Genomic DNA, 13,025 nt, shown 5'->3' on the forward strand with positions numbered 1-13,025 from the left:
GGCACAAGCACGTACATGTACGTGCCTGCCTTCCAGCGGGTGGGGGGGTCCGATCGGACCCCCTCCCGCTGGATACGGCGGTCCATTTCGCTGCAGGAGCGATCCGGGATGAGGGGATGGCTGTTGGTTTCTGGCCACCCCCTCTCGATCGCTCCTGGCGAATGAGAAGCTTCCTCCCACTGTGTATTGTATACACAGGCAGGGAGGAAGTGATGTCATTCTCCTCGGGGCGGTCTTTTTGACCGGACTACGAGGAGAAGACAGGAAGTAAGTGTGCACCAACACTACACAGACATGTAGGAACACACAGGCACACAAACTTCCCCCCCCCCCCGTCACAGTGTCACTGATTGCAGTGATCATTTATTTACTGATCACTGCATTCAGTGTCAGTTGTAAAAGTAAAAACTGTCAGAGCAGTTAGTGTTAGGTCCAGGGTAGCCCCCTACCACCCCCCAATAAAGGTTTAACCCCCTGATTGCCTCTAGAGTTAACCCTTTCACCCTCTTTTGCCAGTGTCACTAAGCGATTATTTTTCTGATCGCTGCATTAGTGTCGCTAGGTAGCTAGTTATTTTTTTAGGTTCACTGCCAGGTTTTTATAGCGCTAGGTACCCCCATATACTACCCAATAATGGTTTTAACCCCCTGATTGCCCCTAGTTGACCCTTTCACCAGCGATCACAGTATAAGTGTCACTGGTGACGCTGGTTAGCCAGTTAGTTATTTAGGTTCCCCGTCAGGTTTTTATATAGCGCCAGGGACCCCCATATACTACCTAATAAAAAATTTGAACCCCCTGATTGCCCCTAGTTAACCCTTTCACCAGTGATCACCGTATAAGTGTTACGGGTGACTCTGGTTAGTTTGCTTTTTATAGCATCAGGGCACCCACCATTTATTACCCAATAAAGGTTTAACCCCCTGATCACCCGGCGGTTGATATCAATTAGGTTTTAGGGTCAGGGTCTGCGTCGCCCCCGGCAGCGCTAGGTTAGTGCCAGTACCGCTAACACCCACACGCAAAGCATAAACCTCCCGTAGTGGTATAGAATCTGAACAGATCAATATCTGATCTGATCAGATCTATACTAGCATCCCCAGCAGTTTAGGGTTCCAAAAAAACGCATTGTTAGCGGGATCAGCCCAGATACCTGCGTTTTGCCCCTCTGCCCAGCCCACCCAAGTGCAGTATCGATCGATCACTGTCGCTTACTAAACACATAACTGCAGCGATCGCAGAGTCAGGCCTGATCCCTGCGATCGCTAACAGTTTTTTTTTTTTTGGTAGCATTTTATATTTAAATCCGGAAGACAGTGCTTGGTTTTCGGGGTCCCGTACGTGGCTAGGCTCCCAAAAAGTCCCCCACATGTGGTATCCCGGTACTCGGGAGAAGCAGCAGAATTTATTTTGGGGTGTAATTTGACTTGTGCCCATAGCATGTGTGAGCAATATATCATTTAGTGACAACTTTGTGCAAAAAAAAATAAAAAATTGTAAAATTCCTGCAACTTGTGGCAAAATATAAAATATTCCATGGACTCAACATGCCTCTCAGTAAATAGCTTGGGGTGTCTACTTTCCAAAATGGGGTCATTTGGGGGGGGGGGGTTTGTGCTATTTTGGCATTTTATGGCCTTCGAAACTGTGATAGGTAGTGAGGAGTGAAATCAAAAATTTGCACCCTTAGAAACCCTGAAGGCAGTGATTGGTTTTCGGGGTGCCGTACGCAGCTAGACTCCCAAAAAGTCCCACATATGTGGTATCTTTGTACTCAGGAGAAGCAGCAGAATATATTTTGGGGTGCAATTCCACATATAACTATGGCACGTGTGAGCAATATATCATTTAGTGACAACTTTTAGTAAACTTTTTTTTTTTTTTTTTTTTCATTATTCAATCACTTGGGACAAAAAAATATATTCAATGGGCTCAACATGCCTCTCCACAACTTCCTTGGGGTGTCTACTTTCCAAAATTGGGTCATTTTGGGGGGGGGGGGGGTTTGTACTGCCCTGCCATTTTAGCACCTCAAGAAATTAGATAGGCAGTCGTAAATTAAAAGCTGTGTAAATTCCAGAAAATGTACTCTAGTTTGTAGATGCTATAACTTTTGCGTAAACCAATAAATATACGCTTATTGACATTTTTTTTTACTAAAGACATGTGGCTGAATAAATTTTGCCCTAAATGTATGACTAAAATTGAGTTTGTTCGATTTTTTTTTCTTATAACAAAAAGTAGAAAATATCTTTTTTTTTTTTTTTTTTCCTCAATTTTCGGTCTTTTTCCATGTATATCGCAAAAAATAAAAATCGCAGAGGCAATCAAATACCATCAAAAGAAAGCTCTATGGGAAGAAAAGGACGCAAATTTCGTTTGGGTACAACATTGCATGACCGCGCAATTACCAGTTAAAGCAGTGCAGTGCGAAATTGTAAAGACCTTTGGTCCTTAGGCTGTTAATTGGTCCGGGGCTGAAGTGGTTAAAGAGGAAGTAACCCTGATGATTTTACTTCCTCTTTCATTCCCTGCAAAGGCAAAGCATAATGGACTACTATGCATCGCATAGTAGCCCATTATGTGTCACTTACCTGACACAGGAGCCAGCGAAGTCGCCGCTGTCCCCTGTAGTCCGCCGCATCCATCTTCTTGGTGGGGGTCTCGCATGCCCACGGGAGCCGACGCGCGCGGCAGCTCCGTCTCTGAGAATGCCGCGCTCAGTGCCCCTGCACGCCGCTGTCTACGGCGCATGCGCCGTAGACAGCAGTGCCTGTTTTCGGGTAAATATCTCCTAAACCATATAGGTTTAGGAGCTATTGCTTGGACCTACAGGTAAGCCTTAATCTAGGCTTACCTGTAGGTCAAAGTGGTTTGTAAGGGTTTACAACCACTTTAAGCCCCAGACCATTTTGCAGCTAAAGGACCAGACCCTTTTTGCGATTCGGCACTGCGTCGCTTTAACTGACAATTGCGCGGTCTGGCGACGTGGCTCCCAAACAAAATTGGCTTTTTTTTTTTTTTTTTTTTTTTTTTTCACGAATGGAGCTTTCTTTTGGTGGTATTTGATCACCTCTGCGTTGTGTGGTGTGTGTGTTTGTTTTTTTTTGTTTTTTGCACTATAAACAAAAAAGCAACAATTTTGAAACTTATTTTTTTTTTTATATTTTTGCTATAATATCCCCAAAAAATATATTAAAATTTTTTATTTATATTTTTTCCTCAGTTTAGGCTGATGCGTATTCTTCTACATAAGCGTTTTATTGATTGGTTTGTGCAAAAGTTATAGCGTCTACAAATTAAGGGATAGTTTTATGGCTTTTTTTTTTTTTTTTTTGCGATGACATGGCGGACGCGTCAGATAATTTTGACATTTTTGGGACCATTGACTACAGCGATCAGTGCGACTAAAAATGCATTGACTACTGTAAAAATGGCAGTGAAGGGGTTAACACTAGGGGGCAGTGTAGGGGTTAAGTGTGTGTGTGTGTGTGTGTGTTTTTTTTTTTTCCCTCTGTAGGGGGCGTGGCTTGGTGTGTGACGTCACATATCATCGTTCCCTATGACAGGGAACAGACGATCAGTGACAAACTCACTAGGTAAACAAACCTCTCCCCGTGCTTCCTATCTCTTCCCGTTCTTCAGAAGCTCTCCTGGGTCCCACCGTCACAGAGCTCAGGACCGGGTCGCAAGTGCGGCACGTGACCCACAAATCGGCAGAATGGCACGGCTGGGCACAAGCACGTATGTTGCCCTTTAAGAGCCCAGCCGTGCCATTCTCCCGATTTGTATATCGGCGAGAGGCGGTCCTTAAGAGGTTAACTGCTTGCTGCCCGCTCACTGTCCAATAACGGTGGAGACAGATTTTGAGTAGAGCCGATCAGCGGCATCTCCTCACGGGGGAATATGTAGAAATGTGATCATCAGTGCCCTGATTACAATAAAGTGTCATCAGTGCCCACCAGTGGCAGCAATCAGTGCACACCACTGCCCACAAGTGCCACCAGTCAGTGCCCATTAGCAATGACACTCAGTGCCACCCATCAATAACGACTCAGTGCCCATAAGTGTGGCATATTAGTGCCACCTAATTGGTGCCCATAAATGCTGCCTCATCAATGCCCACCACTTCAGCCTATCAGTGAAGGTGAAAAATTACTTGGTTACCAAATTTACTGACAGGAAAAAAAACTGAAACATAATTATTATTTTTTTTTTTTCAACATTTTTGGTCTTTTTACAAAAAAACCCAGCAGTGATTAAATACCCCCAAAAGTAAACTTTGTGTGAAGAAAATTATAAAAACACACATCCCTGTGCTGTCAGCGGAGAGGAGACATGTCGTTTTTTCCTAGTAAGTTGAAACAGTGATATTTCTCCTCTTACTCTGTCCCATCCCCATACAGTTAGAACACACTGAGGGAATACACTTAACCCCTTGATCGCCTCCTAGTGTTAACCTTTTCCCTGCCAGTGACATCTACACATTAAACGGTGCATTTTTATAGCAATATACACTTCGCACAAAAATTTTATGTGTGTGTGTGTGCGCGCGCGCACACATAATTTAGTTTTTTTTTTTTTTTTACGAAAATGTAAAAATACATATTGGCCTAAAACTGATGAAGAAATGTGTTTTAAAAAAAAAATGGGGCTATTCATTATAGCAAAAAAGTAAGGGATATATATAGAGATATATGTAACATCTTATCCCTCCCTCAGAAATACTGCTTTAAATATAAAGGTTGTTTTTAGTTCTTCCCTAGTTTAACGTTTATTGTAAAGGCAATCTTTTTTTTTTAAATAAAAAAAGATGTCATACTTGCCTGCTCTGTGGATTGATATTGATCGTCCCCTCCACTTATGAAGCCCCTCGCTGGCGTTGTAAGCTCCTCTCCTCTCGGCGTCCTCAGCCAGGCTTGTGTTGTGGGGGCACTTGTGCAGGCGTGCTCCTAAGCCAGGTTGTGTGCATCATAGCACATTTAAGCAACCACCCCCTGTCACTCCTCACAGGAGTTTGCGTGACAGCAGCACGAGCCTATGGCTCCCCATGCTGCCTGCGTCTTCTATGAGACCAGGAAATGGAGAAGGGCTGCAGCTGGAATAGCCAGGTGCGTGTTTAAGGATGGGCGGGGGGTGGGGGGGGGGGGGGGTAGTTGGGCTTTTTTTATTTATTTATTTTTTACCTTAACTCAGAGTGCTAATGGTTTATTGAATCCATAGTTGGTAAGCAGTATCTTCTAATGTAACTTGTATTCCTTTTCTAACCTATTTAAATGTTTCTGTTTTAATTTTACAGGTAATGATGATGGTTCTGCCACTACTGATCTTTGTGCTGCTTCCTAAAGTTGTAAACACTAGTGACCCAGAAATGAGACGGGTAATTACCATTTTGTGATGTAGTTAATTTTGAAGTTAGGTACTGGCGTGTTGAATCCTTAACTGTGTCATTAAAATGCACAGTTGTGTGTTCGCTGGTACTAGTTCTTATCTTGCTCTTTAAACTATAGCCACTTCAGCTTAAGGCCTTTTTTTTTTTTTTTTTTTTTTTTTTTTTTGTACACTTTTGCTTACATGTAAAAATCCTTTATTTTTTGTAAAAATATAAAAAAAATGTTACATAGATTTAAATGTATACCAACTATGTCACGCTTTCAAATTGTGCACGCCTGTGCAACGGTGACAAACAACAAATTTTATTTTAAACTTCCATCTTTGAATTGTACGTATAGGTAAGCCGATAATAATAAGGCTTTTACCAATAGGTAGTGTAAATATCTCCTAAACTGACAGGTTACTGTACATGAAATAACTGGAAAAGATTTAAGATTAAATATTTTCTAGCACAGATGGAATAGACGGGCCCTCACACAGGTGTTTGCTGAATCATATAGCGCACACTAAAGGCAGCCAAAAACAGACAAAAGCCTGCTGTGCTGTCTAAAATCAATGGGCCAGATATATACGGTAAAATGTGCAATGCTTAAGCCAGGGCTCGACAAAACCCGGGCGCCAGGTCGCATTTGCGACTAGAATTAGCGACCTGGGGCAGCACAGCTGGGGGTATCCTGTCTCCATGGACCCCCCCAGCGTGATCTCGTCAGGCCGTTCCGCCGGCGGCCGGTAATTGAGGCCACGGCTTTGAGGCCTTCTGCGGTCCTATGATTCCTTCTGGAATCTGGCGTCCTCTTGTGGTGGCCGTTGGTATGACAACCAGCAATGCTAATGGAGCTTCCCCTGCCTGGTTTTATTGCCTGCCTATCTCCTTCCCTTTATTTAGAACCCCTAAACATTATATATATTTTTTATGCTAACACCCTAGAGAATAAAATGGTGGTCGTTGCAAAACTGTCTGTCACACCATATTTACGCAGCAGACTTACAAGCGCACTTTTTGGGGGAAAATAATTTATTTAATAAAAAAAATAAGACAACAGTAAAGTGAGCCCAATTTTTTTTTATATATTGCGAAAGATAATGTAAAGTCGAGTAAATTGATACCCAACATGTCACGTTTCAAAATTGCGCCTGCTCATGGAATGGCGACAAACTTTTACCCTTTACAGAGGAGGTCTAGGGCTAAAATTATTGTTCTCGCTCTACCGATCATGGCGATGCCTCAAATGTGTGGTTTGAACACCGCTTTCATATGCGGGCGAGACAGGGCGCGTTTAAAATTATTTTTATTTTCTTACTTTAACTTTTATTTTTATTTTTTTCACTGTTCTTTTAAAAAAATAAAAAAATAAATGACACTTTTATTCCTATTACAAGGAATGTAAAAATCCCTTGTAATAGAAAAAAGCATGACAGGTCCTCTTAAATATGAGATCTGGGGTCAGAGAGACCTCAGATCTCATATTTACACTAAAATGCAATAAAAAAAAATTTTGTTATTTGGAAAAAAAAAAATGTCCCTCTAAGAGCTATGGGCAATGACTTGGAGACAGGTGAGGGGGCTGCGCTATCTTCCCCTCACTTGTCTGCATGTCAGGCCAGGGACAGATCCGGATCGCCGTTACCAACCTGGCTCCTAACTTTTTTAGCTGGCTCCTAGATTCCAAGCAAATTTGTCAAGCCCTGGCTTAAGCAGAAATTCTCCCAAAAAGAGCAGCAGCAAAACGGGGCATAAAGGGAATGTCAAAGCGGGCCGAGAATGATTGCCTGCCAAAGATAATGGAATAAGACTGAGCCTCATAGTGAAAAATAAAATCCAAGAATCTATGAATGAATTCATAAAATATATATTAAATTTAGACTTGTCATAAATGGAAGGATATTACAGATTTGAGACATTGCCCAGCAGTAAAGCGCTGTCATGCCCCAAGAATCCAACCCTCCAGAGTAGGTACAACAGTCGAAGGTGAAAAACCAAATAGCGCTGTAACTGATTACATGAAAAGTTTCCTACCTTAACACATGAACATTCTATTCAGGTATCTGGAAACCAAACTGGTATCCTGGCTGTGCAGCGAATTATGACTGCACCTTAGCTGGTTTTAAAAGGTGAACAAAGTGGGAATGATAGGAGCAATTACCTTTCTATTGGCAACTCTAAGAAATATAAGAAGCTAAGGAAAAAATACTAAACATTTTGGTCTGTGTAGATGACATGCAGCAGGTAAAATAAGTATTGAACACGTCACCATTTTTCTAGGTAAATATATTTCTAAACGTGCTATTGACATGAAATTTTTCACCACGTTGAACAACCCATGCAATCCATTTATACAAAGAAACTAAAACAAATAAAATAAATTGAAAAATTAAGTTGTGTAATAAAAGGGAATGACACAGGGAAAAAGTATTGAACCTGCTAACTGAAATGTATTTAATACTTCATACAAAATCCTTTGTTGGCAATTACAGCTTCAAGACACCTCCTGTATGGAGAAATTAGTCTCATGCATTGCTCAGATGTGATTTTTGGCCCATTCTTCCACACAATCTTCAAATCTTGAGGGTTCAGTGGGCATCTTCTATGAACTTTGATCTTCAGTTCTTTCAATAGATTTGCTATTGGATTCAAGTTAGGTGATTGGCTGGGCCATTCTAGCAGCTTTTTCTTTCTTTGAAACCAATTGAGAGTTTCCTTGGCTTTGTGTTTGGGATCATTGTCTTGCTGAAATGTCCACCCTTGTTTCACCTTCATCACCCTGGTAGATGGCAGCAGAATTTTATCAAGAATGCCTCCCTTCCCATGATGTTCCCACCTCCATACCTAGTTTGTATTATGGCATCCAAAGAGTTCAATTTTGGTCTCATCTGATCAGACTATAGTCTCCCAGTATTGAACAGGCTTGTCTAAATGTGCAGCAAACTTTAACCACTTTCAGACCGGACCATTTTGCTGGTCAATGACCAGAGGTCTTTTTACAATTTGGCACTGTGCTGCTTTAACTGGTAATTGCGCGGTCATGCAATGTTGTACCCAAACAAAATTTGCGTCTTTTTTTTCCCACAAATAGAGCTTTCTTTTAAAGGTATTTGACTGACTCTGCGATTTATTTTTTTTTTTTTTTTTTTTTTTTTTATTTTTTTTTTTTTGCGATATAAACGTAAAAAGACCGCAAATTTTGAAAAAAAATATTTTCTACTTTTTGTTATTAGAAAAATCCAATAAACTCAATTTTAGTCATACATTTAGGCCAAAATGTATTCAGCCACATGTCTTTGGTAAAAAAAAGTCAATAACTATGTTTATTGGTTTGCGCAAAAGTTGTCACATCTACAAACTAAGGTACATTTTCTGGAATTTACGCAGCTTTTAGTTTGACTGCCTATCTCATTTCTTGAGGTGCTAAAATGGCAGGGCAGTACAAAACCCCCCCCCCAAATGACCCCATTTTGGAAAGTAGACACCCTAAGGAAATTGATAAGAGGCATGTTGAGCCCATTGAATATTTTTTTTTTTTTTTTTTGCCTCAAGCGATTGACAATTTTTTTTTTATTTTTTTTATTTTTTTTATTTTTTTTTTTTACACAAAGTTGTCGCTAAATGATATATTGCTCACACATGCCATGGTTATATGTGGAATTGTACCCCAAAATACATTCTGCTGCTTCTCCTGAGTACGGGGATACCACATGTGGTCGACTTTTTGGAAGCCTAGCCGCGTACGGGGCCCCGAAAGCCAAGCACCGCCTTCAGGATTTCTAAGGGCATACATTTTGTAATTTCACTCCTCACTACCTATCACAGTTTTGAAGGCCATAAAATGCCAAGATGGCACAAAACACCCACAAATGACCCCATTTTAGAAAGTAGACACCCCAAGCTATTTGCTGAGAGGCATGTTGAGTCCATGGAATATTTTTATATTTTGCCACAAGTTGCGGGAAAATTACAAACTTTATTTTTTTTTTTCACAAAGTTGTCACTAAATGATATATTGCTCACACATGCCATGGGCATATGTGAAATGACACCCCAAAATAAATTCTGCTGCTTCTCCTGAGTACGGGGATACCACGTGTGGGACTTTGGGAGCCTAGCCGCGTACGGGGCCCCGAAATCCAAGCACCGCCTTCAGGATTTCTAAGGGTGTAAATTTTTGATTTCACTCCTCACTACCTATCGCAGTTTTGAAGGCCATAAAATGCCAAAATAACACAAACCCCCCCCCCCCCCCCCCCAAATGACCCCATTTTAGAAAGTAGACACCCCTAAATTTAGGGGTACACTAGTGAGACTCGCAGGTAAAAAAGCACCTAGGCTGTCAGCGACTGTATAAAAACGCTACAAAAAAAAACGTTAGCGATTGCAGGGATCAGGCCTGACTCTGCGAACGCTGCAGTTATGTGTGTTGTGTTTTGTAAGTGACAGTGATCGATACTGCCCTTGGGTGGGCTGGGCTGGGCTTGGCGGAAGGGCTAAACGCAGGTGCTAGCAGGTATCTGGGCTGATCCCGCTAACAATGCGTTTTGGGAAACCTAAACTGCTGGCGACGCTAATATAGATCTGATCAGATACTATATTACTAAGGGAGGTGTATGCTTTGCGCGTGGGTGTTAGCGGTACTGGCACTAACCTGACGCTGCCTGGGGCGACGCAGACCTTATCTGACCCTCAAACTTATATCACCCGCCGGATGATCAGGGGGTTAAACCTTTATTAGGTAATAAATGGTGGGTGCCCTGAAACTATAAAAAAAATAACAAATCGACCAGCGTCACCTGTAACAGTTATATGGTGATCACTGGTGAAAGGGTTAACTAGGGGCAATCGGGGGGGCTTTATGCGGTAGTATATGGGGGTCCCTGGCGCTATAAAAAGCTGCGGCGAACCCAAATACCTGCCTAACTAGCGTCACCTGTGACACTAATACAGCGATCAGAAAAACGATCGCTTATTAGGCTTGGTTCATACTGGAGCGTTGCGGGAATGCCGCGAATCCGCGGCGGGTTCCCGCATCGCATGCCTCCCGGCGGCAGTTCACACTGCCCTATGCGAACTGCAGGGAGTGTCAGTAAAATGTTAATGACACCCCCAGATTAGTTCGCATATCGCAGTGCGATCTGCAAACTCGGACAGGAATCGGATCGCATGGTGTGAACACCCATGCGATCCAATTCTGCTGCGGACCAAAAAAGGCCCCGTGCGAGTTTGCGGCGGGTGCGATGCGAATTCAGCCATACTATCTGTATGGCTGAACTCGCATTGCACAGAGATTGGATGTGATTTGCAGTGCGGTGCGAATCACATCCGTTCTCATAAACCGCTGCAATGTGAACCCAGCCTTAGTGACACTGGCGACGGGGGTGATCACGGGGTTAAACCTTTATTGGGGGGGGTTAGGGGGTACCCTAGAGCTAAAGGGGCTAACCCTAACTGCCCTAACAGTTATTGCAGTCACAAATGACACCAATGCAATAATAAAAAAAAATAAAAATGCAATTGGTGTCAGTCAGTTCAGTGCATTACCTATTGTTTTCTTTGAAACAATTGTACCTGCTAATGCCAGGTCTTTCTAAAACGCTCCACAAGTGGTCCTTGCCTCTTGGACAACTCTTCTGATTCTTTTCACTCCTCTGTCAGAAATCTTGGGAGGAGCACCTGATCGTGGCCGATTTTTTTTTTTTTTTTTTTTTTTTTTTTTATGGTGAAATTATGTTCTTTGCACCTCCAAATTATGGCCCCAACTGTGCTCACTGTAACATTCGTAAGTTTAGAAATCCTTCTGTAACCATTGCCTTCAGTATGTTTTGCAACAATAATGTTGCAAAGGTCTTGAGAGAGCTCTTTGCTTTTACCCATCATGAGATGTTTCTTGTGTGACGCCTTGGTTAATGATGCACATTTTTATTTTTTATAGGCAATCAGTTGAGACTGAACCAGCTGATATTAATTTGTACTGACAAGGGGCAGGATTGCTTTCTAATTGCTGACAGATTTCAGCTGGTGTATTGGCTTTTCATGCCCTTTTGCACCTCCCTTTGTGTGTTCAAAACTTTTTCCCTGTGTCATTCCATTTTATTACACATAGCCTAATTTCTGAATTTATTTGTATTGGTTTCTTTGTATGTATGGTTTGTTACCAACGTGGTGAAAATTTCATGTCAATAGCACCTTTTAGAAATACATTTTACAGTGGAAAAAAAGTGACTTGTTCAATACTTATTTTGCCCGCGGTAACTAAGGCTATTCTTGTAGTATCTTATCGGATAGCCTTATATGTCATCAATTGAGGGATTGTTATGGCAGTTTTTATGTTGTATATAATATTTGCCTTTGGGCTTTTTTTTCACTATTCAGTGTGGAGTGGTGGTTTGTATGATTTGGTCTGTGCAGTTTAAGGTGTGAAATCCTATAGCAGCATTAATCATTTTGTAAATGCATTTCTCTTCCTAAGGAAATGGAACAGTCCATGAACATGCTGAACTCCAACCCAGAGCTGCCTGATGTGTCTGAATTTATGACAAGACTTTTTACTTCGAAGTCCTCGAGCAAATCCAGCATCGGGGGAAAAGTTGGCAAGAGTGGGGTTGGCAAGAGGAGGTAGTGATTTGCTGGATCAATCCTTTACAGGGATCTGTTGGAGTTCATACCAAGTTGTCATTTTCTTTATGAGCACCTTTTCCATTGCTTAAAAAAGTAGTCGTTATTTTTCAAGATAAGATCACTGTTCTTCAAGACAAAACAAGAAAAACTCAGACACCTGCATTCATTTAAAAAATGTATAGGTTTATCTCCAGTTATGTTTCAAATAAACTTGAACCAACAGCATAGTCATAAAAGTTTATTAAATCATGCTACTTATTTTATGGTTCTCAATCACTTTTTCATGTAGAAGGAAAACAAGAATACTCTAAGCCTAGTTTACATGGATTTTACTGTGATGGGAGATTATCAATGTTATCCTTTAACCACTTCAGCTCCGGACCAATAAACACCTTAAGGACCAGAGGTCTTTTTACAATTTCGCACTGCGCTGCTTTAACTGGTAATTGCGCGGTCATGCAATATTGCACCCAAACGAAATTTGCGTCCTTTTCTTCCCACAAATAGAGCTTTCTTTTGATGGTATTTGATTGCCTCTGCGATTTTTTTTTTTTTATTTATTTTTTTTATTTTTTATTTTTTTTGCGATATAAATGGAAAAAGAGCGAAAATTTTGAAAAAAAAAGATATTTTCTTCTTTTTGTTATAAGAAAAATCGAATAAACTAAATTTTAGTCATACATTGAGGGCAAAATTTATTCAGCCACATGTCTTTAGTAAAAAAAATGTCAATAAGCGTATATTTTTTGGTTTGCGCAAAAGTTATAGCGTCTACAAACTAGAGTACATTTTCTGGAATTTACACAGCTTTTAATTTATGACTGCCGATCTCATTTCTTGAGGTGCTAAAATGGCAGGGCAGTACAAATCCCCCCCCAAATGACCCCATTTTGGAAAGTAGACACCCCAAGGAAATTGCTGATGGGTATGTTGAGCCCATTGAATATTTATTTTTTTTTGTCCTAAGGGATTGAATAATGACAAAAAAAAAAAAAAAAAATTTTTTTACAAAAAGTTGTCACTA

At 41.1% G+C, this 13,025-nt stretch overlaps 1 protein-coding gene across 1 annotated transcript in view; it reads left to right on the plus strand.

Moving 5' to 3' along the window:
- The window catches only part of EMC7 (ER membrane protein complex subunit 7), a 31,018-nt gene extending 18,759 nt beyond the window's left edge, over positions 1-12,259 (plus strand). The window contains exons 4-5 of the mRNA XM_077465017.1: positions 5,300-5,380; positions 11,853-12,259. Coding sequence (XP_077321143.1) covers positions 5,300-5,380; positions 11,853-12,002 — 231 coding nt within the window. The 3' untranslated portion in view covers positions 12,003-12,259. The remainder of the gene's footprint in view (positions 1-5,299; positions 5,381-11,852) is intronic.
- Positions 12,260-13,025: the final 766 nt, after the last annotated feature.

Source organism: Lithobates pipiens, unplaced genomic scaffold (genome assembly GCF_037356315.1).
Source record: "Lithobates pipiens isolate NorthernLeopardFrog02 unplaced genomic scaffold, aLitPip1_a1.2 Scaffold_30, whole genome shotgun sequence".
Taxonomy (NCBI): Eukaryota; Metazoa; Chordata; class Amphibia; order Anura; family Ranidae; genus Lithobates; species Lithobates pipiens.